Genomic DNA, 26,319 nt, shown 5'->3' with positions numbered 1-26,319 from the left:
AAACCATACCACAGCTGTGGGTTACATACCCTCACGATGTGTCGCTGGAGTTTGGGCTCGGGGCATGACTCGAAGCCATGGACAGGTGCATCCTCATGCTCCAGAAGGTGATCCAGAACCAGGAAGCAAAGCTGTACGTTGCCAAGCACAAGAAGTAGTTGCGGGCTTCACATAAATTCTGCTGCATGTCGAGGGCATTGACCCTCTCCAGAGTTCTCTCCCTTTAAAATAAATTATTGGTTTTACATTTTCCACATTGGGGAAGACAATACAACATTAAAAAAATATATATATACAAACTGGAATCATTTTGTGCTTTAAAATCCCAGTTGCTTTGCTGCAGTAGTTCAGATTTTCAGAGCTTGTGAGGCAGTGGAACATATCGCTGCCCAAACCTTCCCTACATTCTATAACTACGAGTGGACCAAACTCTCTAACACAATTAATCCTATGGATAGGCCCTTGAAGACGGCTCACTGTCTTGAAGCTGTTTCATCTTAGCCAACCCAGACCTTTCCCAGGAGAGTCAGTCAAGCTGTGTGCCACGACCACTTGGTGACTGACCATGGGTTGTAATTATACAGATTTGGTTGCTGTCTCTTCAGAGACCAAATGCTCTTCTGTTTTATCACATACGAGCAGACAGCTGTGTAATACAAGTGGTATTGCTAGTTGTTGCATTTCATGCAATACAGACCAGTGACCCTATGGTTAGAAAATACAGGACCATTACCAGCTTACCTTTAAAAAGATGTTCTACTCACTCCCATGTCCCCACTTTTAAGTGTCTGTCAGAGGTTTTTAACGTCCTGGAGGAGTATAATCCCTCTAAGGGTATCTCGTCATAACTACCCATTCCATTTAGACACACCTGTTCCAGGATCTTGACTGCAGTGCTCAACTTGTATTCCATAGATGTTTTCAAAAGCCATATTGGCAGTGATTTTACGGTTCATTCCCCACTTTCCCTCAACAACTCATACATCTGCATGGTACCTGCAAGTGTCTATTACTCCAGTATTAGAACTTTCATAGATTCACATGCTTGAATCCTTCCCCGTCGTCGAGATGGGAGTCCCAGGTGTTATAAAAAATAATAATTCTCTAACGTAGTAATACATTGCATGTATAAGCTATAGTAACCTATCACAGTCGTTTTAAACAAAAGGACCAAACTTCAGAATGCACCAATCAGATCACTCCACCCTCTAGAATGCTCATGTGAGGGGCCTCCTTCCCTCACATTTTCCACCGCACGTCGTGCTAAGGGAGTCTCCACTGAGCTCTGCTCAGTTTTCTCTCACAGACATTCTTTCTGAGGTGACTTCGGACAATTACTCTACAACTTCAATCAGACAGGTGATTCAAACTGACCATGATGTCAGAGACACCAAAAAAGGGGCTATTTAGACCGTGCGCTACATGTATGGAAAATAAGGCTGCATATTAACAACCCTCATGATGACTGCATCTACTGTCTCTATCCAAATCATAAAACTAGAGACTGCAAAGTATGTTGTATATTCTCTACTAAAACTTTGAAAGACTGGGAGGGCCGTCTTCTTCTGTGGCTGCAGAAGTTGAAAACACAAGCTGATCCGGTTTCTGAGAATGATAGTGCCTCCTCTTCTAGGTCACTCACCAAAGTCCATGTCAAAAGACATATGGAGGACGACGCAGATGGGTCTCCTTCAAAAGCAGTCAAAAAGTCTTCAGAGAGCTCCTCGAAATCTAAAAGCATTCTCAAGAGGCATTCTGCAAAATATTCAAAATCTAAGACATCTTCTGTACCTGCAACACAGAAGCAGTGTCAGTCTGAGCCCCCAACGCCACATCCACAAGTAAAACACAGATTCAAAAAAACATTGTCTGCACCATCGACAAGATCGTCTATGAAGTCACCATCGACGGCACACGCATCGACGACAACGCCTATGGTAGTTACTATTTCCATGTCAGCCTCTGCAGCATCCTCGTCGACAGTAGTCACATCTTCATTGCCTCTGTGTCCTGTGGTTTCTACAGCGACGACGCTACAGTCCATGGACAACTCATCGTCGATGACGACAGCCCCACCGGCGGCAGATCTACCATCAACAGTGTACCCGTCGACTCCTTCACCGTCGAGGGCACTTTCATCGACTACCACGTCAACACTCCCTTCGATGATTATCCTGGCGACGCCACCACCATCGTAGACTATTCATCTCCCGTCAACGATTAAGACCATACCTGGAAAGAAGCAGAGACCTACATCATTGCCTCTGTTTTCGTCAGCTTCACAGACACCACTTAAGAGGCATAAACAACAGAATCTGACACCCTCCATCACTTCACCTAGTAAGGTTTTTCACCTCCTACCCTCACACTTGCTGGATGACGATGAATCCGATGAAGATGGCTTTAATGGGATAGCCAGAAGCCCTTCAGAATTGCATATAAAATCTCAGGCATAATCGGATGCTGATACCTACTATGGTCAACAGTACTAAGACCAGCCACCCAACCTCAACTAGACCTGATAAGTCTATCTTCAGGGCTAGTAGCAGACCTTCAGGCTATGCTGGCAGACTAAAAGGGGCGCTTCCCATCTGTTCCCGCATCAGAGCAACCCCATCCTTCTGGGGCACAGGTAATACCACCACAACCTCAACTCACTCAAGTGAGTTCCCTGCCTCATCTGCAGGACGGGCATACTTCTTCTGATGATGATGGAGAGGATGGAGCGATATGCTCCCATCAGGATGATTGGGATGAATACATTATACCTGCGTCTGACTCTCCCCACCAACCAACAGCAGACTCGCCTCCTGAGGATATAGGTTTTCACAATTTATTAGAAAGGGCGGGCATACATTTTGATCTCCCAGTGCCTTCAACTCAACAGGATTGTTTTTTGTACGATTCTAAAGAGCCCGATAGGAAAACAATCAGGGGTATCCCTCTCATAGACCGTGTTTGGAACCAGGTCTTAAAACCATGAACAGTCCTGCAACAGTCCCTGCAGTATTACCAAAACTGGACCAAAAGTATAAAACAACAGAGGATGCACCTGCATATCTTACAGGCCACCCTAAGCCAAACTCGGTTATCTTCCAAGCAGCTCAGGATCACATGGGCAAAAGGTTTTCATTGATTTCTGCCATTGTGCTGCGAGCTGCAAACTCATTGGCCATCCTTTCAAGATATGATAGACAATTATGGTCAAATATTTCCCAATACTTAAAGGATCTACCAGAAACTTCTAAGAATGAGGCAAAAAATATGTTATTAGAAGGCCAGCGGTCATCCGCTGAGATCATTGATTGTGCACTGGACATAGCAATCATGGGTTTCAGGCAATGAGCTGGAGCAGCAGTAAGGAGGCGACAAGGATGGCTGAAAGCCACTAACTTCCATCCGGAAGTCCAAACTAAAATCTTAGATGTCCTGTATGATGGCAAAGCCCTCTTTGTAAAACACGTTGATGATGCTCTTCAGTCCATAAAATCTGACACGGACACCGCCAGATCACCAGGGACTCTCTAATTCAGGAAGCCTCCTTTTCGTGGAACAAGGGATAGGAGCCAGCCATCCTTTCAGGGGGCATATCAGCAATACATGCGTCAACCTTATGCTAGCCAGTCCTCTAGACCACAATATCAGCAGCGTCAACCACCATCAGCAGCTTACGGCAGGCATGCTCAAAGAGGAAAGCCTGGAAGGCAAGGCAGGGATTCCTCCCGTAGACAACATTCACCCTCCGGCTGCCTCGCATTTCCCCACACCAGCATCTCAAGCAACTCTAAAACACCACGTTATTCATTGGTGTCCCATAACCAAGGACCAATGTGTCCTAGATATAATACAATTCAGCCATCTGCTATAATTTACACAAATACCTCCCCCCCACCCTGCCTTCTCGGGTGCAACAGAAACACCTGCATCTACTAAACTTAGAAGTCCAGACCATGTTGAGAAAGAAGGTGATAGTTTGTTCCCTTTTCTCAGAGAGGAAGGGGCTTTTACTCCCAATTTGTTTCCTAATCCAGAAAAATTCCTGTCTATGGAGGCCAGTTTTGGATCTCAGAGAGTTAAACAAATAAGCAAACCTTCCTCATGATCATACTGCCGGACATCCTACGATTGCTAAACAGAGGATCTTACATGGCCTCATCAGACCTCCAGGATGCCTACTTCTATATCCCCATTCATCCAGCTCACAGAAAGTTCCTGAGATTCACGGTAGCCGGCAAGCACTTTCAATTCAAAGTGCTTCCCTTTGGCCTGAAGTCCGCTCCCCGAATGTTTACCAAATGCTTAGCTCCAGTAGCGGCTTACCTCAGATGAAATCGGCACCAAGTATTCCCGTACCTGGACGATTGGTTGATAAAAGAACCCACTCTTCAAGCTGCACGTCACTCCATCCCAGCAACTTTACGTCTCTTCAGGCAATTGTGTCTCCATCTCAATTGAGAAAAATCAATGCTCAAACCAGCAAAGCGAATAACATTTCTGGGTACTATTCTAGACACTCAACTACTCAAAGCCTATCCAACATCAGACAGACAATCATCCTTAATCAGACTATCAAAATGCCTTCAAGCAAAAAGGTTTCTTTCAGCCCGACAATTCAAATCATTAATCAGGATGATGTCATCCTGCATCAGTCTCACTCCCCACTGTCACCTTCAAATGCACCCGTTTCAATAAGAACTCCTCAAGCAATGAAAGCAAGCTCAAGGATCTTTCGAGGATATTATACGTGTAACCCCGATAATGATAAAATCGCTCCATTGGTGGACAATTCTGGCCAATCTTTCAGTAAGGCTGCGTTTTTTACCGCAAGCCCCTCCATTAACAATCACAACAGATGCGTCAATGGACGGATAGGGTGTGTTCCTGCAAGATCTTCAAATGAGCAGCAAATGGCTAACCTCTTACCGTATGTTTCACATCAACCTGTTGGTACTAAAAGCAGTCTTCCTGGCATTACAGGCCTTTCTCCCACGGATTCAAGGAACATCGGTGATTGTCAGGACAGACAGTACCACGACAATGTACTACATTAACAAACAAGGCGGAACTCATTCCCCTCTCCTATCTCAGGAAGCTCAGGACATTTGGAAGTGGTGCATTCACTATTTAATCTCTATCAGAGTGGAACATGTCCCAGGAGTTCAGAACGCCTTTCCAGCTTCTCTGAGCCAGTTACCAACATCGACCCACGAGTGGGAATTAGATCAGCATACATTAGACAACATATTCCGTCAGTGGGGCAAACCGTAATTAGATCTTTTTGCAATCTCTCAAAACGCCCAATGCCGATTCTATGCAAGCAGGCATCTCCAAAAGGGGTTGTGGGGGGATGCATTTTCGATAGCATGGTCAGGGATCTATGCTTACACTTCCAACCCCCCCAATCCCTCTTAATCCAAGTGTGATAACCAAGATCAAATCACAACCATGCCAAGTAATTCTGATAGCCCCAGCGTGGCCATGTCAACATTGATACACTGAACTTGTGCTGATGTCCCTATGCCCACCCTTAAAACTACAACCAATTCCATCATTCCTCACTATGAACCAGGGCCAAGTGAGACATCCAGATCCCAAATCTCTGAACTTGTCAGCATGGCTCCTGAGTTCAGTGAGTTTGGCCACTTAGACATTCTAGATGACTGCAAGGAAATTTTAACCAAAGGCCGGGCGGAGAGTACCAACAAAACATACCTCTTGAAGTGAAAAAGGTTCTGATTGTGGTGCAAATCTGCTAAAATACACCCCTTGTCTTCAGCTCCAGAGAAAGTCTTACCTTATCTCCTTCATCTGGCGCGCTCAGGATTGCAGCACGCATCCATTAAAATAAAGTTCACTTAGCAGCCATCTCTCGTTATAGAAGACAGACAGGAAAACCATCTCTGTGGTCACATAGACTCATAAAACATTTCATGAAAGGTCTCTTCAGGTCCTATCTGCCAGTCAAAGCCCCTCCGCGGGCATGGCAGTTCCATACAGTTCTAAGCCAGTTTATGAAGCTACCGTTCGAGCCTATTCACAAGACCGAAATCAGATTTCTGATTTGGAAAGTGGCACTTCTTGCGCTTACATCCGCACGTAGAGTGAGTGAAATGCAAGCCTTCACAATGCAAAATCTCTTTTGTACAATTTGCAAAGGATAGGGTAATCTTGCGTACAAATCCTAACTTTATTCCCAATGTCCCATCGGACTTTCACCTCAACAAGCCAATAATATTGGAGTCATTCTTTCCTCATTCGCAAACTGTAGCAGAAAGATCTCTTCATTCATTAGATATATGCAGATGCCTTAAATTCTATCTGGAGAGAACAAGGCCTTTTCGTAAATCAAACCAGCTTTTCATAGCCTACAGTAACCCCAGAACCATTGCTTGCTGGATTACATCAACAATTATCCTCTGCTATAAGAACACTGGTCTGCCTTTAGATTTTAAGGTGCACGCACATTCTACCAGATCAGTTTCCACCTCCTGTGCATTGTTTTCGGGAATTTCACTTCTGGACATCTGCTGGGCTGCAACGTGGAAGACAGCTCACACTTTCACGAAGCACTACTGCTTGAACATTGAAACGAACAGAGATGCGTCAGTCAGGCAGTTCTCAGACATCTGTTCCAGTGAAGGTGAGCTCTTTTTATTGTGATCCCGCCATCCACTTTATTTCTTTATGTAGGTGTGTAAAGAAATGGCTCCCTGTTGCAGTTACCCCCCACTTTTTGCCTGATACTGATGCTGACTTGACTGAGAAGTGTGCTGGGACCCTGCTAACCAGGCCCCAGCACCAGTGTTCCTTCACCTAAAATGTACCATTGTATCCACAATTGGCACACCCTGGCATTCAGATAAGTCCCTTGTAACTGGTACTTCTAGTACCAAGGGCCCTGATGCCAAGGAAGGTCTCTAAGGGCTGCAGCATGTCTTATGCCACCCTAGAGACCCCTCACTCAGCACAGACACACTGCTTACAAGCCTGTGTGTGCTAAGTGAGAACAAAATGAGTAAGTCGACATGGCACTCCCCTCAGGGTGCCATGCCAGCCTCTCACTGCCTATGCAGTATAGGTAAGACACCCCTCTAGCAGGCCTTACAGCCCTAAGGCAGGGTGCACTATACCATAGGTGAGGGTACCAGTGCATGAGCACTGTGCCCCTACAGTGTCTAAACAAAACCTTAGACATTGTAAGTGCAGGGTAGCCATAAGAGTATATGGTCTGAGAGTTTGTCAAACACGAACTCCACAGCACCATAATGGCTACACTGAAAACTGGGAAGTTTGGTATCAAACTTCTCAGCACAATAAATGCACACTGATGCCAGTGTACATTTTATTGTAAAATACACCACAGAGGGCACCTTAGAGGTGCCCCCTGAAACTTAACCAACTAGCTGTGTAGGCTGACTGGTTCCAGCAGCCTGCCACACTAGAGACATGTTGCTGGCCCCATGGGGAGAGTGCCTTTGTCACTCTGAGGCCAGTAACAAAGCCTGCACTGGGTGGAGATGCTAACACCTCCCCCAGGCAGGAGCTGTGACACCTGGCGGTGAGCCTCAAAGGCTCACCCCTTTGTCACAGCCCAGCAGGGCACTCCAGCTTAGTGGAGTTGCCCGCCCCCTCCGGCCACGGCCCCCACTTTTGGCGGCAAGGCTGGAGGGAACAAAGAAAGCAACAAGGAGGAGTCACTGGCCAGTCAGGACAGCCCCTAAGGTGTCCTGAGCTGAGGTGACTCTAACTTTTAGAAATCCTCCATCTTGCAGATGGAGGATTCCCCCAATAGGGTTAGGATTGTGACCCCCTCCCCTTGGGAGGAGGCACAAAGAGGGTGTACCCACCCTCAGGGCTAGTAGCCATTGGCTACTAACCCCCCAGACCTAAATACGCCCTTAAATTTAGTATTTAAGGGCTACCCTGAACCCTAGAAAATTAGATTCCTGCAACTACAAGAAGAAGGACTGCCTAGCTGAAAACCCCTGCAGAGGAAGACCAGAAGACGACAACTGCCTTGGCTCCAGAAACTCACCGGCCTGTCTCCTGCCTTCCAAAGATCCTGCTCCAGCGACGCCTTCCAAAGGGACCAGCGACCTCGACATCCTCTGAGGACTGCCCCTGCTTCGAAAAGACAAGAAACTCCCGAGGACAGCGGACCTGCTCCAAGAAAAGCTGCAACTTTGTTTCCAGCAGCTTTAAAGAACCCTGCAAGCTCCCCGCAAGAAGCGTGAGACTTGCAACACTGCACCCGGCGACCCCGACTCGGCTGGTGGCGATCCAACACCTCAGGAGGGACCCCAGGACTACTCTGATACTGTGAGTACCAAAACCTGTCCCCCCTGAGCCCCCACAGCGCCGCCTGCAGAGGGAATCCCGAGGCTTCCCCTGACCGCGACTCTTTGAACCTAAAGTCCCGACGCCTGGGAGAGACCCTGCACCCGCAGCCCCCAGGACCCGAAGGACCGGACTTTCACTGGAGGAGTGACCCCCAGGAGTCCCTCTCCCTCGCCCAAGTGGAGGTTTCCCCGAGGAATCCCCCCCTTGCCTGCCTGCAGCGCTGAAGAGATCCCGAGATCTCTCATAGACTAACATTGCAAACCCGACGCCTGTTCCTACACTGCACCCGGCCGCCCCCGCGCTGCTGAGGGTGAAATTTCTGTGTGGACTTGTGTCCCCCCCGGTGCCCTACAAACCCCCCTGGTCTGCCCTCCGAAGACGCGGGTACTTACCTGCAAGCAGACCGGAACCGGGGCACCCCCTTCTCTCCATTCTAGCCTATGTGTTTTGGGCACCACTTTGAACTCTGCACCTGACCGGCCCTGAGCTGCTGGTGTGGTGACTTTGGGGTTGCTCTGAACCCCCAACGGTGGGCTACCTTGGACCAAGAACTGAGCCCTGTAAGTGTCTTACTTACCTGGTTAACCTAACAAATACTTACCTCCCCTAGGAACTGTGAAAATTGCACTAAGTGTCCACTTTTAAAACAGCTATTTGTCAATAACTTGAAAAGTATACATGCAATTTTGAGGATTTGAAGTTCCTAAAGTACTTACCTGCAATACCTTTCGAATGAGATATTACATGTAGAATTTGAACCTGTGGTTCTTAAAATAAACTAAGAAAAGATATTTTTCTATACAAAACCTATTGGCTGGATTTGTCTCTGAGTGTGTGTACCTCATTTATTGTCTATGTGTATGTACAACAAATGCTTAACACTACTCCTTGGATAAGCCTACTGCTCGACCACACTACCACAAAATAGAGCATTAGTATTATCTATTTCTACCACTATTTTACCTCTAAGGGGAACCCTTGGACTCTGTGCATGCTATTCCTTACTTTGAAATAGCACATACAGAGCCAACTTCCTACATTGGTGGATCAGCGGTGGGGTACAAGACTTTGCATTTGCTGGACTACTCAGCCAATACCTGATCACACGACAAATTCCAAAATTGTCATTAGAAATTGATTTTTGCAATTTGAAAAGTTTTCTAAATTCTTAAAAGACCTGCTAGGGCCTTGTGTTAGATCCTGTTTAGCATTTCTTTTAGAGTTTAAAAGTTTGTAAAAGTTTGAATTAGATTCTAGAACCAGTTGTAGATTCTTAAAAAGTATTCCAACTTTTAGAAGCAAAATGTCTAGCACAGATGTGACTGTGGTGGAACTCGACACCACACCTTACCTCCATCTTAAGATGAGGGAGCTAAGGTCACTCTGTAAAATAAAGAAAATAACAATGGGCCCCAAACCTACCAAAATACAGCTCCAGGAGCTTTTGGCAGAGTTTGAAAAGGCCAACCCCTCTGAGGGTGGCAACTCAGAGGAAGAGGATAGTGACTTGGAGGAAAATTCCCCCCTACCAGTCCTATCTAGGGAGAACAGGGTCCCTCAAACCCTGACTCCAAAAATAATAGTCAGAGATGCTGGTTCCCTCACAGGAGAGACCAACACCTCTGAAATCACTGAGGATAACTCCAGTGAAGATGACCCCCTGTTAGCCAGGATGGTCAAAAGATTGGCTTTGGAAAAGCAGCTCCTAGCCATAGAAAGGGAAAGAAAAGAGATGGGCCTAGGTCCCATCAATGGTGGCAGCAACTTAAATAGGGTCAGAGATTCTCCTGACATCCTAAAAATCCCCAAAGGGATTGTAACAAAATATGAAGATGGTGATGACATCACCAAATGGTTCACAGCTTTTGAGAGGGCTTGTGTAACCAGAAAAGTGAACAGATCTCACTGGGGTGCTCTCCTTTGGGAAATGTTCACTGGAAAGTGTAGGGATAGACTCCTCACACTCTCTGGAAAAGATGCAGAATCTTATGACCTCATGAAGGGTACCCTGATTGAGGGCTTTGGATTCTCCACTGAGGAGTATAGAATTAGATTCAGGGGGGCTCAAAAATCCTCGAGCCAGACCTGGGTTGATTTTGTAGACTACTCAGTAAAAACACTGGATGGTTGGTTAACTGGAAATGAAGTGTGTGACTATGTTGGGCTTCATAATTTGTTTATGAAAGAACACATTTTAAGTAACTGCTTCAATGAAAAGTTGCATCAGTATCTGGTAGACCTAGGTCCAATTTCTCCCCAAGAATTGGGAAAGAAGGCAGACCACTGGGTCAAGACTAGGGTAACCAAAACTTCCACTGGGGGTGACCAAAAGAAAGGGGTTACAAAAACTCCCCAGGAGAAAGTGGGTGACACTAGAAACAAAGAAAAAGAGTCCTCGGTAGGCCCCCAAAAACCAGAACAGGTGGGTGGGCCCCAGGACACAACCCAAAACAAAGGTGGGTACCAGGGTAAGAACTGGGATGCCACTAAGGCATGGTGCCACAACTGTAAACAGTCTGGGCACCACACCAAGGACACTTCTTGTCCCAAAAACAAACCCCAGAACAAAATTCCTGGGGTAACCAGTGTAGCCATGGGAGATGACTCCTCAGATTAGGAGGTCTTCCTAGCCTTCAACTGGAAACAGGGCCCAACAGGTGAGTTGGAGATTCCAGAGGGAAGCAGACACTTCCACCACCTACTGGTGAATGGAATCCCAACCACTGCCCTGAGAGACACTTGTGCCAGTCACACTATTGTGCATGACAGGCTGGTGCTCTCAAACCAGTACATCCCAGGTGAGACTGCCAGGGTAAGAGTTAGCCTAGACAGGGTCACTAAGAGGCCTGTGGCTTTAGTGCCCATAGAAGTGGGTGGCACTCTTAGCTGGAGAAGGGTAGTAGTCAGTACAGACCTCCCCCTTGATTGTCTCCTTGGAAATGACTACCCAGAGGTTAGTCAGAGCTCAAGAGAGGAACTGGTCCAGTGCCAGTCCTCTCCCAAGGATTCTGGAAGTCCTGCCTCTGCAGTAAATGCAAGCAGGCCCCAGAAGAAGAAGAAAAGAAAACAGAGTAGGAAGGGTGGACAACCTTTAGCCAAGGTTACAGCAAGCCAAGGAGATTCTGCTCCAGTAGGGGAGAACTCCAAAAATGGCCCTGATAAAGTCCAACCTGACCCACAAGAAGTCCTGGCTAGTCAGGCAACTGTTAAACCTGAGTGGGTGGCTCCTCAGCTAACAGAAGAAAGAGTGGAAGAAGGGTGTTTACTACAAGATGTGGTAACCCCCCACTCCAATACAGCAGACAGGCAACCTGAACCCAAAGAAGCCTGTAACTTAGCCCCTTCCCTTTTAGGTGAAGAGCTAAAGGTGTGGTTCTGGGCACTGACAGCTGTCAGTGGCCTCTGCTGGGTGTTAGCCTTTGTGGCTGCACTATCCTTGGCATGGTGGTCAGACCCCATGCCAAATAGCAAGTTAGGCCCCCTGACCCTGTTGGTCATGGTGGGGTTACTCCAGCTCTGGGTAACCTCTTTGGGTAAGCTAGGGATGACCCTGGCTAAGATAAGATTAGCAGAGGTGGATACCTCTAAACCCAAAATAAAAAGAATGGGTGGAGACATTGAAGAAGCAGACAAGAGGCAATTCAGACTAGGTCCTATCACTGTGGAAGTGGGTCAGTTCCCCAAAGGGAATGACCTGAACAGAAGGATGTAAGGCAGAGTAGGCCCTGCAACTAACCAGCCTATTTCTCCTACTCTTCCTCGCCTGACAGACTAGGAAGACTCTCCCAGCTTGGGCTGAGTCTCCTGGCCTGTGGGCTGGGGGGGGCTTGTGTAAAGAAATGGCTCCCTGTTGCAGTTACCCCCCACTTTTTGCCTGATACTGATGCTGACTTGACTGAGAAGTGTGCTGGGACCCTGCTAACCAGGCCCCAACACCAGTGTTCCTTCACCTAAAATGTACCATTGTATCCACAATTGGCACACCCTGGCATTCAGATAAGTCCCTTGTAACTGGTACTTCTAGTACCAAGGGCCCTGATGCCAAGGAAGGTCTCTAAGGGCTGCAGCATGTCTTATGCCACCCTAGAGACCCCTCACTCAGCACAGACACACTGCTTACAAGCCTGTGTGTGCTAAGTGAGAACAAAATGAGTAAGTCGACATGGCACTCCCCTCAGGGTGCCATGCCAGCCTCTCACTGCCTATGCAGTATAGGTAAGACACCCCTCTAGCAGGCCTTACAGCCCTAAGGCAGGGTGCACTATACCATAGGTGAGGGTACCAGTGCATGAGCACTGTGCCCCTACAGTGTCTAAACAAAACCTTAGACATTGTAAGTGCAGGGTAGCCATAAGAGTATATGGTCTGGGAGTTTGTCAAACACGAACTCCACAGCACCATAATGGCTACACTGAAAACTGGGAAGTTTGGTATCAAACTTCTCAGCACAATAAATGCACACTGATGCCAGTGTACATTTTATTGTAAAATACACCACAGAGGGCACCTTAGAGGTGCCCCCTGAAACTTAACCAACTAGCTGTGTAGGCTGACTGGTTCCAGCAGCCTGCCACACTAGAGACATGTTGCTGGCCCCATGGGGAGAGTGCCTTTGTCACTCTGAGGCCAGTAACAAAGCCTGCACTGGGTGGAGATGCTAACACCTCCCCCAGGCAGGAGCTGTGACACCTGGCGGTGAGCCTCAAAGGCTCACTCCTTTGTCACAGCCCAGCAGGGCACTCCAGCTTAGTGGAGTTGCCCGCCCCCTCCGGCCACGGCCCCCACTTTTGGCGGCAAGGCTGGAGGGAACAAAGAAAGCAACAAGGAGGAGTCACTGGCCAGTCAGGACAGCCCCTAAGGTGTCCTGAGCTGAGGTGACTCTAACTTTTAGAAATCCTCCATCTTGCAGATGGAGGATTCCCCCAATAGGGTTAGGATTGTGACCCCCTCCCCTTGGGAGGAGGCACAAAGAGGGTGTACCCACCCTCAGGGCTAGTAGCCATTGGCTACTAACCCCCCAGACCTAAATACGCCCTTAAATTTAGTATTTAAGGGCTACCCTGAACCCTAGAAAATTAGATTCCTGCAACTACAAGAAGAAGGACTGCCTAGCTGAAAACCCCTGCAGAGGAAGACCAGAAGACGACAACTGCCTTGGCTCCAGAAACTCACCGGCCTGTCTCCTGCCTTCCAAAGATCCTGCTCCAGCGACGCCTTCCAAAGGGACCAGCGACCTCGACATCCTCTGAGGACTGCCCCTGCTTCGAAAAGACAAGAAACTCCCGAGGACAGCGGACCTGCTCCAAGAAAAGCTGCAACTTTGTTTCCAGCAGCTTTAAAGAACCCTGCAAGCTCCCCGCAAGAAGCGTGAGACTTGCAACACTGCACCCGGCGACCCCGACTCGGCTGGTGGCGATCCAACACCTCAGGAGGGACCCCAGGACTACTCTGATACTGTGAGTACCAAAACCTGTCCCCCCTGAGCCCCCACAGCGCCGCCTGCAGAGGGAATCCCGAGGCTTCCCCTGACCGCGACTCTTTGAACCTAAAGTCCCGACGCCTGGGAGAGACCCTGCACCCGCAGGACCCGAAGGACCGGACTTTCACTGGAGGAGTGACCCCCAGGAGTCCCTCTCCCTCGCCCAAGTGGAGGTTTCCCCGAGGAATCCCCCCCTTGCCTGCCTGCAGCGCTGAAGAGATCCCGAGATCTCTCATAGACTAACATTGCAAACCCGACGCCTGTTCCTACACTGCACCCGGCCGCCCCCGCGCTGCTGAGGGTGAAATTTCTGTGTGGACTTGTGTCCCCCCCGGTGCCCTACAAACCCCCCTGGTCTGCCCTCCGAAGACGCGGGTACTTACCTGCAAGCAGACCGGAACCGGGGCACCCCCTTCTCTCCATTCTAGCCTATGTGTTTTGGGCACCACTTTGAACTCTGCACCTGACCGGCCCTGAGCTGCTGGTGTGGTGACTTTGGGGTTGCTCTGAACCCCCAACGGTGGGCTACCTTGGACCAAGAACTGAGCCCTGTAAGTGTCTTACTTACCTGGTTAACCTAACAAATACTTACCTCCCCTAGGAACTGTGAAAATTGCACTGTGTCCACTTTTAAAACAGCTATTTGTCAATAACTTGAAAAGTATACATGCAATTTTGATGATTTGAAGTTCCTAAAGTACTTACCTGCAATACCTTTCGAATGAGATATTACATGTAGAATTTGAACCTGTGGTTCTTAAAATAAACTAAGAAAAGATATTTTTCTATACAAAACCTATTGGCTGGATTTGTCTCTGAGTGTGTGTACCTCATTTATTGTCTATGTGTATGTACAACAAATGCTTAACACTACTCCTTGGATAAGCCTACTGCTCGACCACACTACCACAAAATAGAGCATTAGTATTATCTATTTCTACCACTATTTTACCTCTAAGGGGAACCCTTGGACTCTGTGCATGCTATTCCTTACTTTGAAATAGCACATACAGAGCCAACTTCCTACAAGGTGTACACATTTTCAATAGTTTTCCGTGGTTCACTTTTCTTATACTTAGCGTAGTTGAGTGAAAACAAGCATTTTGAATGTTCATATCTCTTTTCTTATATATGTCTACATAAATAACTATAGAAAATGTGTTTTACTGCTTGCTATTCTGATTCAAGCATGTGAATCTATGAAAGTTCCAATACTGTAGTAAGAAATAAGTTACTCACCTGTAACTGTAGTTCTCCAGTATTGGAAGCTTTCATAGATTTACATGCGACCCACCTGCCTCCCCTGCGGAGCTCACCTTCAGATTCTCAGTGTTAACTATGAGTCAGCAATACTGCTTGGAAAATCTGAGGGTAGGAAGCTCCTTACAGGAGGGATCTAGAGGGTGGAGTGATCTGATTGGTGCATTCTGAAGTTTGGTCTTTTTTTTCTAAAATGATTGTGATTGTTAATAATCTGAACAGCTTATACATGTAATGTATTACTATGTTAAAGAATGATATATATTTTTTTTTTATAACACCGGGGACTCCCATCTTGACAACTGGAAATGATTCACGCATGTGAATCTATGAAAGCCTCCAATACTGGAGAACTACAGTATCTGATAGAGACTTTGAGTTGCAGATTCCTTTCCTTCGAATTTTCCCCAGGTGTCAGACTGGATCCGGAGATTTTTCTTTGAAGCAATACCCATGCGCACCGGTAGGTGGTGTTGGTCGACTCCGTGGGTGTCGTTGGCGTAGTAGTTGCCGTGATGATGTCGGGAGTAGTACATAGATGCCCCCTCAGTGCAGTAACGTCAGATCTTTTCTTTCTGCGCCATGCGCTGATCCAGAGAGAGCTACCCTGGTCTTTTTTGACCGAAGTTGACCATTTTGTCAAGTTTTCTAGTGAGCTTTTGGTTGGTCGAGGATGTCCTCGAAGACCGGGTTCAAGCCATGTGTCAACGGTCACCGCATGATGTCGGTGACAGATCCGCATCAGGCTTGTTTGTGGTGTCTCAAGCGCGATCACGACCGGAAGTCGTGCTCCGAGTGCTGGGCCATGCACCCGAAGGCCTTGAGGGAGCGGTCCCTCAAGCTCATGGCAGTCCGGCGCTCGACTCCGCGTAAGTCCCGGACTCTCGAGAGGAAGGTCTTGAGACCTTTCGCAGAGCCATCACCACTCGTTGTCCTCAAAATCTTCAGATACAGGTAAGAAGAAGTAGTAGTCAAAGAGGTCTCATCGCTCTCCGACTTAGCTCCATCGCTCGGCTGACGTGACATGGGAGGAGCGTCGACGCTCAAGGCCTCCGTCCTCAGAGCCTGCGTCTGGGTCCGCTCCGTGCTTCCCCGAGTTTCCAGGAGCTGGAGCGACCCCCCGCCCAACTTAAGGAATTTTATAAGGCTATGCGCCTCATCTTTGGGCGGACCGACCCCGATACAGCGCCTTCTGGCCCAAGGGGTTAGTTTGAGGGGCAATCGGGTTCCGTGCCAGTGGCTTCGGCGCTGGTTGCACCATTGAGACCTTCCCCAGCACCGGGTCAATTGTCTACGCTCCCGATGTCGGTAGTGCCCCTTATCTACGTCAACCCGATCCTTATCCCTGATGACTCTGAGTCGGAGCGGCATTGGCGGACGACGCCTTATTCTTCGATGGGGACTATTCACCCCAGGTTCGATTTGGACCCTTTTTCCTATGGGTACGAATTTGGGGAAGGATTGGAGGGGGCCCTGGACCCTTATGAATACCAGGATGACCCATTTTGGACTGGGCACAGGAATTGGGCGACACCAGTGGACTGGACACTTCGCCAGACGCTGGCATGCTGTCTCCTCCTACCATGGTTACGGCGGAGGGAGTGACTTATGGTATGGTGGTCAGTAGGGCGGCAGAGGTCTTTGGCCTTGAGCTTCCTACTGTAGAGGTCAGGTCCAACCTCCTGACGGAAGTGCTTCAGCCAGGGGATTCCACATCTGTGCCCCTTTTTCCATTCAATGAAGCCCTCACTGATGTGCTTTCGGGTACTTGGTCCAAGCCCAACTCAGGGGCTCCTGTGAAAAGGACTTTCGCATGCTGCCATCAGCCTGCACCGAATGACCCTAAATTCCTGTCCCAACACCCCACGCTTGAAAGTCTTGTCATCCAAGCTTCCTCTTCTTCAGGCGCATTCCCTTCCGCACCCCCAGATAGGGAATTAAAAAGGCTGGAACAATTTGGGAAGAAATTGTTTTCTTCCTCCGGTCTCTCGCCGTGGTCTGTGAACACCGCATGCCTTTTGGGCCGCTATACCCACTCTCTGTGGGATACGGTTGCGCAAGTCTTGCCACATATACCAGAGGAGGCCCGTTATGTCATCTCCCAAACTGTCAATGATGTGGGCTGGACACAACCGACTCTCTGGACAGATTACAGTGGCCTTGAGATGCCACGCCTGGTTGCGTACTTCTGTTTTTTTCTGGGGAGGTCCAACAGTCACTCATGGACATGCCCTTTGATGCCACCCGTCTCTTTGGGGACAAAGCGTACTCAGCCTTGGAGAGATTCAAGGATTCCTGGGCTACAGCTCCGTCCCTTGGTCTTTCCTCTGCCCCTTGCCCTTGCAGTCTGCTTTTTGCCCCTTTTGTGGCCACAGAAGGGTCCCTGTCGCGTCCCCCACCCAGCCACTGTGCCACCCATGCTGTTCAGCTGCTGCAGGGACGTGGAATCCAACATGGACGTGGGACAGGGAACCAGAGGTCTGCCCAGTCCACCTCTGCCCCCACTGCAGCCTGCAAAGCCTCCTAGTCTGTCCCCTCACTCCGATTCACCATCAGGATTCACCATCACCTGCCCCACTGGGAATCCATCACTATGGACAGGTGTGCTTTGCAGATCGTTCGAAAGGGCTACTCTCTCCATTTCGAATCTGCCCCACCAGCCATGCCTCCATCACCCAGCCAACTCCTGAAGGATCATTTGGCACTCCTCCCCCAGGAAGTCGCGGCTCTCTTGGCCAATGGAGCTTTAGAGAAGGTCCCTGTGCCCGAAGTAGGTCGTGTTTGTTATTCCCGCTACTTTCTGGTGTCGAAAAAGGACAAGAGCTTACATCCTATCCTAGACCTTCAGGACCTAAACTACTTCCTCAAGAAGGACAAATTCAAAATGCTCATCCTGGCTCAGGTTCAGTCTGCCTTAGACCCAGGAGACTGAATGGTAGCGTTGGACTTGCAGGACACTCATTTCCACATCCCCCATCCTGCCTGCTCACAGACGTTACCTACGATTTGTGGTAGGTCACAAGCACGGTCAGTTTACCCTGCTCCCCTTCGGCCTTACAAGCTCCCCTCGGGTGTTCACGAAAGTGATGATGGTGGTTGCTGCTCATCTGCGCAGGTTAAGGGTCCCAGTCTTCCCCCTACCTTGATGACTGGCTGTTGAAGCCAGTCTCGCCCCAGAAAGTCGGCCCCCACCTTCAGACTACGTCGAAACTCCTGCACATGCTGGGGTTCACTATAAACGTGCCGATGTCACACTTGACTACTTCTCAGATGCTCCCTTTTATAGGAGCTGTTCTGGACACAGTGCAGTTACAGGCTTATCCTCCCGAATAGCGATGGCTATGATTCCGATCTTTCAGCCTCTGTCTTGCGTTTCGGTGAGACTGACTCTGAGGCTGCTGGGCCTCATGGCCTCCTGCATCCTGCTAGTGACACACGCCAGATGGCATATGCAGGCTCTGCAGTGGGACTTGAAGTTCCAGTGGGCGCAGCATATGGGGAATCTCTCCGACATGGTCCAGATCTCAGAGGGGACTGCAAAAGACCTGCAGTGGTGGCTTTCGAATCTGCATTGAGTCCACGGCAGATCCCTCTCCCTTCACCATCCAGATCTATCTATAATGACAGATGAGTCACTTCTGGGTTGGGACGGCACATGGGAGAGGCGGAGATCAGTGGCTTCTGGGCTCCATATCAATCTTCTGGAGCTCCGGGCGTTAAGGCTTGCATTGAAAGCATTTTTTCCCTCTCTCAAAGGGAAAGTAGTGCAGGTGTTCACGGACAATACTACTACCATATGGTACTTCAACAAACAAGGCAGAGTAGGGTCCTGAACCCTTTGTAAAGAGACCCTACGCCTCTGGGCATGGCTTGAACATCAGAGCATTACCCTGGTGGTTCAACATCTGGCGGGTTCTCTCAACGCCAGAGCAGACAAACTCAGCCATCGAAGCACAGCCGATCACGAATGGTGTCATCATCTGGAGGTGGCGCAAGGTCTCTTTCAGCAGTGGGGAGAGCCTTGGTTAGGTCTGTTCGCCTCCGCAGAGAATGAGCAATGTCAGCTGTTTTGCGCATTGGAGTTCTGAGGCGCACTCGCTCTGAGACACTTTTCGTCCAGATTGGAACTACGGCCTCCTTTACACCTATACCACTTCTGCCCAGAGTTCTCAAGAATATCCGGAACGGCCGGGCCAAAGTCATCTTGGTGGCTCCGGACTAGGCAAGGAGAGTATGCTATCCAGAGCTATTGAGTATGGCCATCGATCCACCACTCAGACTGCCTCTTTGGGCAGATCTTCTGTTGCAGCAACAGGGGATGGTTCTCCACCTGAATCTGTCCAATCACAGCCTGATGTTATCTTGGCAGCCAGGCCTCCCTCCACCAAAACTGTACTCGCCTGTCGTTGGCATAAATCTGTGGCATGGTACACCAACAAATCTGTTGATCCCCTCTATCTGAGGTTCTTTTGTTCATTCTTTCTTCGGCCCAGCAGGACTCTCCTTTGGGTACTCTTAAAGGGTATTTATCTGCCATTTCGGCCTTTCATAGGTTACCTGATCAGCCCTCACTCTTTAAATCTCCTATTGTGAGTAGATTTCTGAAAGGTATTTCCTCCCACTCCATTTTTCATTCCTCAGTGGGAACTCAATCTTGCCCTTACTTATTTAATGTGTACTCCCTTTGAGCCGATGCACAATTGTCCCTTATGGCTCCTCACCTTCAAAACTGTCTTTCTTGTTGCCATCACCTCTGCCCGCAGGGTGAGTGAGCTTCAGGCCTTTTCGTCCAAACCTCCATACTTGTCTGTGCACTCTGACAAAGTGGTGTTGCGAACTAAGGCTTCCTTCCTTCCAAAGGTGGTTATGCCTTCTTTATGTAGGCCAGACCATCACCCTGCCTACTTTCTACGCACCCCCACATCCTTTCTATGAGGAGGAGAGACTCCTCTGTCTGGACCCAAAAAGAGCGTTGGCGTTCTATCCTAATTGTTCTAAAGATTTGAAGGTGGACGATCAACTCTTTGTCTGGCATGTGGGTGGGAAAACAGGGAAGGCGGTGCAAAAACGTACCATCTCTCGATGGGAACTTCTTTTCATCAAGATGTGCTATGCTTTGGCCAAAAAGCAACCCCCTGAGGGCTTGCGTGCTCATTCCACCAGAGCAACTGCTGCTTCCACTGCATTGGCACGCAGAGTTCCTGTCCTGGATACCTGCCAGACAGCTATGTGGGCATCCCTGCACACATTTGCTGAACACTACAGCCTGGACTGTCAGGTCCATCGGGACGGCTGCTTTGGTCCTCTTGGTATCTTGGGTATCTATTATAAGTTAAGGAATCTGCAACTAGAAGTCTCTATCAGATGTACAAGTTACTTACCTTCGGTAATGAAATGTCTTAATTCTTATGCAATTATACCATTTTGTGGTTGTAAACCCTGCGATTCACAAAATTAGAGGGTTTGTGGCTTTAAAATGGCTTTTTGATATTTACTAAACCCATTTTGCAATTTGATAAAGACATAATGAATCGCATATTAGGTTTAGATCTCAATTTCAGTATTAGATGTATTAATGGCTTGAAACTGCAATTCCAGTTGCAAACCATTTAACAGTTACTGACACCTTAACCAAGGTGATATTATTGCTCTTTAATGTTGGTTGAACCGTAAAACAGTGTAAAGAAATGGCTCCCTGTTGCAGTTACCCCCCACTTTTTGCCTGATACTGATGCTGACTTGACTGAGAAGAGTGCTGGGACCCTGCTAACCAGGCCCCAGCACCAGTGTTCCTTCACCTAAAATGTACCATTGTATCCACAATTGGCACACCCTGGCATTCAGATAAGTCCCTTGTAACTGGTACTTCTAGTACCAAGGGCCCTGATGCCAAGGAAGGTCTCTAAGGGCTGCAGCATGTCTTATGCCACCCTAGAGACCCCTCACTCAGCACAGACACACTGCTTACAAGCCTGTGTGTGCTAGTGAGAACAAAATGAGTAAGTCGACATGGCACTCCCCTCAGGGTGCCATGCCAGCCTCTCACTGCCTATGCAGTATAGGTAAGACACCCCTCTAGCAGGCCTTACAGCCCTAAGGCAGGGTGCACTATACCATAGGTGAGGGTACCAGTGCATGAGCATGGTACCCCTACAGTGTCTAAACAAAACCTTAGACATTGTAAGTGCAGGGTAGCCATAAGAGTATATGGTCTGGGAGTCTGTCAAACACGAACTCCACAGCACCATAATGGCTACACTGAAAACTGGGAAGTTTGGTATCAAACTTCTCAGCACAATAAATGCACACTGATGCCAGTGTACATTTTATTGTAAAATACACCACAGAGGGCACCTTAGAGGTGCCCCCTGAAACTTAACCAACTAGCTGTGTAGGCTGACTGGTTCCAGCAGCCTGCCACACTAGAGACATGTTGCTGGCCCCATGGGGAGAGTGCCTTTGTCACTCTGAGGCCAGTAACAAAGCCTGCACTGGGTGGAGATGCTAACACCTCCCCCAGGCAGGAGCTGTAACACCTGGCGGTGAGCCTCAAAGGCTCACCCCTTTGTCACAGCCCAGCAGGGCACTCCAGCTTAGTGGAGTTGCCCGCCCCCTCCGGCCACGGCCCCCACTTTTGGCGGCAAGGCTGGAGGGAACAAAGAAAGCAACAAGGAGGAGTCACTGGCCAGTCAGGACAGCCCCTAAGGTGTCCTGAGCTGAAGTGACTCTAACTTTTAGAAATCCTCCATCTTGCAGATGGAGGATTCCCCCAATAGGGTTAGGATTGTGACCCCCTCCCCTTGGGAGGAGGCACAAAAAGGGTGTACCCACCCTCAGGGCTAGTAGCCATTGGCTACTAACCCCCCAGACCTAAACACACCCTTAAATTTAGTATTTAAGGGCTACCCTGAACCCTAGAAAATCAGATTCCTGCAACTACAAGAAGAAGGACTGCCTAGCTGAAAACCCCTGCAGAGGAAGACCAGAAGACGACAACTGCCTTGGCTCCAGAAACTCACCGGCCTGTCTCCTGCCTTCCAAAGATCCTGCTCCAGCGACGCCTTCCAAAGGGACCAGCGACCTCGACATCCTCTGAGGACTGCCCCTGCTTCGAAAAGACAAGAAACTCCCGAGGACAGCGGACCTGCTCCAAGAAAAGCTGCAACTTTGTTTCCAGCAGCTTTAAAGATCCCTGCAAGCTCCCCGCAAGAAGCGTGAGACTTGCAACACTGCACCCGGCGACCCCGACTCGGCTGGTGGCGATCCAACACCTCAGGGAGGACCCCCGGACTACTCTACGACTGTGAGTACCAAAACCTGTCCCCCCTGAGCCCCCACAGCGCCGCCTGCAGAGGGAATCCCGAGGCTTCCCCTGACCGCGACTCTTTGAACCTAAAGTCCCGACGCCTGGGAGAGACCCTGCACCCGCAGCCCCCAGGACCTGAAGGACCGGACTTTCACTGGAGAAGTGACCCCCAGGAGTCCCTCTCCCTTGCCCAAGTGGAGGTTTCCCCGAGGAATCCCCCCCTTGCCTGCCTGCAGCGCTGAAGAGATCCCGAGATCTCCCATTGACTTCCATTGAAAACCCGACGCTTGTTTCTACACTGCACCCGGCCGCCCCCGCGCTGCTGAGGGTGAAATTTCTGTGTGGGCTTGTGTCCCCCCCGGTGCCCTACAAAACCCCCCTGGTCTGCCCTCCGAAGACGCGGGTACTTACCTGCAAGCAGACCGGAACCGGGGCACCCCCTTCTCTCCATTCTAGCCTATGTGTTTTGGGCACCACTTTGAACTCTGCACCTGACCGGCCCTGAGCTGCTGGTGTGGTGACTTTGGGGTTGCTCTGAACCCCCAACGGTGGGCTACCTTGGACCAAGAACTAAGCCCTGTAAGTGTCTTACTTACCTGGTTAACCTAACAAATACTTACCTCCCCTAGGAACTGTGAAAATTGCACTAAGTGTCCACTTTTAAAACAGCTATTTGTGAATAACTTGAAAAGTATACATGCAATTTTGATGATTTGAAGTTCCTAAAGTACTTACCTGCAATACCTTTCGAATGAGATATTACATGTAGAATTTGAACCTGTGGTTCTTAAAATAAACTAAGAAAAGATATTTTTCTATATAAAAACCTATTGGCTGGATTTGTCTCTGAGTGTGTGTACCTCATTTATTGTCTATGTGTATGTACAACAAATGCTTAACACTACTCCTTGGATAAGCCTACTGCTCGACCACACTACCACAAAATAGAGCATTAGTATTATCTATTTTTACCACTATTTTACCTCTAAGGGGAACCCTTGGACTCTGTGCATGCTATTCCTTACTTTGAAATAGCACATACAGAGCCAACTTCCTACAAACAGTAATTAAATATTAAGCAGCCGAAGTGCATGTATAATGTTTACTTTAAGATGGACCTTTTGTTCTTTGTAATGAAGCTTGTGTTCTGGAGCTGACATACCATTGTATGCAGATGATTAAACACCAAAAACAACTAAAACGTATTCATTGATTTTAAAATGTTGCTCAAAAACGTATCTAAACCTAACAGTATTACTCCTTATTTGTTTTATCCTAAAGACTGACACTTCCCCATCTAGTACGTTACAAATAGTTCAAACAAAAAAAATAATACTTTTGTTCAGTCCTATTGTCTGCCTCTGATACCTTATCTCTCTCTTGGTAATACAGATGTTGCCCTATAAAGAAAATGCGCGTGCTGATGACTCAAAACATAACACATTTTTTTTCCTCTCTATTATAGCTTTGCTATGATTACAAGTTTGATTTTGAGGATGACCAGCACAAGATCCCATGCCACTGTGGAGCTGTAAACTGCCGAAAATGGATGAACTAAACGCATTCCTCTCTATCTTGAGGGGTTTTTTTCCCTGGAGAAAAGTGATTAAGCATACATGAGGATTATGCTATAAGGATAACCTTCCTTGATGGATCACTTCCGGATGTTCTAAACTCGAAGAAGTTATCACAAGTGCCAGCAGAAGCCAGGCAGAAGGGTAGAACACTGTGCAAACTTCCAGAGGTGAAGGTGTCCGATGAGTCGCAGTTGCAGGATGGTCCAGCACTTGTTTCGTGCTCATAGAGAAAAGCAGTTTGCCCAGAGCGAAGGCACGATTGCAATTGAGCATATTTGAATGTAAGACTGAAATCACCAGCGATAGGAAGACGTCAAAGTGCTGGCCACAGCCTTATTTGATAAAGGGGCAGGCCCTCTGAATAAAGATAAACAATTAATAAAAGTAGACACCACTGAACAAGGAATGTACTGAAACGACTTCCTTAGGGATAGAGCTAAGGGAAATAAATTGCACTAAAACATTTAAATACTTGATTCCATGAGTCAGTTTATTGTAGTTTTTTTGATTTCTGTAAAATAAGAGAAACTTTTTTGTATTTATTATTGGATAAGTGAATGAAGCTATTTTTTAAAGAAAAAGTTAGAAAGCCAAGCTGCTGCTGTTATTCGCAGAATTAACAAAACCTGTTGCTTTGTACACATGTAAATATTTTGAGAGAATAAAAACGGTATAAAATAGTTATTGACCAAATGCTACCAGACTCTGCAGCAGTTTGGTTCTAATCATAAAATTGCAATAGGGATGTTACAATATGAATGTGTGTATTGCTAAAATGCAATTACAGTTATGTGGTAACCAAAATATAGTTTTGAAAGAAGTTGTCTTGTTTTTGTTTAGATCCTAGCTGTGATTTGTTTTGTCAGTACTTTCCTTTAGAAAATGTCTGTAGCAGTTGGAATATATATTTATTGATTATAACATGTATAGACCTTTAATTCAGGCTGGTTAATTTTTTTGTACGTGTTTTCTTTTGTGTCATATTGTTGCATCCCTATTTCTCGTCAGGTTTTTTTGTGCTTATAATTTGTAATAACTGTGAATAATTGCTGAAACCACCCAAAATGGAGACCGATTATTGTTTTTCAGAAAATAGCCTGGAATCGATCCCTAAAATCATGTCAGCACAAGAGATTCATGTAGCAAAAGCCTATTTCTAACATGATAGACATGTTTAGAAAGGTGGAGTAAGAAATGTCAAAAAAGTATAAAAAAAAATCTATGAAATTATGCTTGTAGCTGCAGAACTCGCGAAAATGGTTTTGGAAAATGTAATTGGAAAAAGAGAAGTTCATATGTAATGTTTTTGTTTACATTTCTTTAAAGAAAAATAAACACAAAATAGTGTTTGCTTGTAGAAATTAATCTGCCTTTTCAACCAGATTTTGTTTTTATTTTGTACTTAAAATTCCGGTACCGACACTTCACAGGCTAACTATGAAATAAAGCTTTTCTTTCTGCGTGCAATGCACTAAAAAGGTGGGCTGTAAGCTGTTGCTGTAGCCAGTTATACAGTCTTTATCTTGAAATGTATATGGCATGATGTATTTTTTATCCCACAGAAGAAATCAAGTGTATATATTTTTCTCTTGATGAATAGCTGTATGAAATTGTTTCTTGAATATTTTTCTTCTCTTGTACAAAATTCGAACATCCCTACCAGTATTTGTCCTACAATTTTTTTCTGTCCTGTAAAATAGTATCTAATGTTGGCAAAAATGAATTTTTTGAAGTCTACGGAGTGTTATGGGTTTTGGAATTTGTGGAAACAGATTTAGAAGATCAGCATTTACAAATAAAATATTTTACATCTATAACGGCTAACTCAAGTTATATTTTGTAGTCAGTAAAATAGGGATTTTAAACATGAAAATTGTGCATTATCTCCACACTTTATGTAGAAGTGGTTGTTTTAAGAGACACCGGGACCTCGAAAGTTTGTTTATTTATTGTGTCAGCCTGATATAGACAGGCCATAGCATATATATATCGCAAAATATGCATACATACTTTAACATTCAATTAACATACTTCAATAGTTAAAAACGTAGCATAAACATGAACTATGCTGATGAATGACAGAGAGAAAGCTCTGAAATACGAATGCGTAAAAAGGTACATTCATTAAACCACATCAGAGTGCGAAAATTAAGGAGCCACATGAGTTATTGGAAGGGTCATCATATTAGAATGAGACAATGTTAAAGTGCTTGCCTTGATGCCCCAACTACTAAAAAAAAAAAGGGGTTAGTGCCTGGGTATTTAAGGAATCCTTGAAGTGTTATCTCTAGTGCAATCAAATTACTACAGCAGTCCAATCTGTTGATTGATCACATTAAGGATTTTGTACCTACCAG

General features: G+C 47.2%; 1 protein-coding gene across 11 annotated transcripts in view; it reads left to right on the top strand.

Moving 5' to 3' along the window:
* The window catches only part of KMT2C (lysine methyltransferase 2C), a 1,516,687-nt gene extending 1,490,908 nt beyond the window's left edge, over positions 1 to 25,779 (top strand). For all 11 annotated transcript variants that reach the window (XM_069211124.1, XM_069211114.1, XM_069211120.1 and 8 more), the window contains one exon: positions 23,851 to 25,779. In XM_069211124.1, coding sequence (XP_069067225.1) covers positions 23,851 to 23,943 — 93 coding nt within the window. In that variant the 3' untranslated portion in view covers positions 23,944 to 25,779. The remainder of the gene's footprint in view (positions 1 to 23,850) is intronic.
* The last annotated feature ends 540 nt before the right edge of the window (positions 25,780 to 26,319 follow it).

The sequence above is a fragment of the Pleurodeles waltl genome, chromosome 10 (genome assembly GCF_031143425.1).
Source record: "Pleurodeles waltl isolate 20211129_DDA chromosome 10, aPleWal1.hap1.20221129, whole genome shotgun sequence".
NCBI lineage: Eukaryota > Metazoa > Chordata > Amphibia > Caudata > Salamandridae > Pleurodeles > Pleurodeles waltl.
The sequence above is the reverse complement of the archived record's forward strand: the minus strand, read 5'-3'. Positions and strand labels throughout refer to the sequence as shown.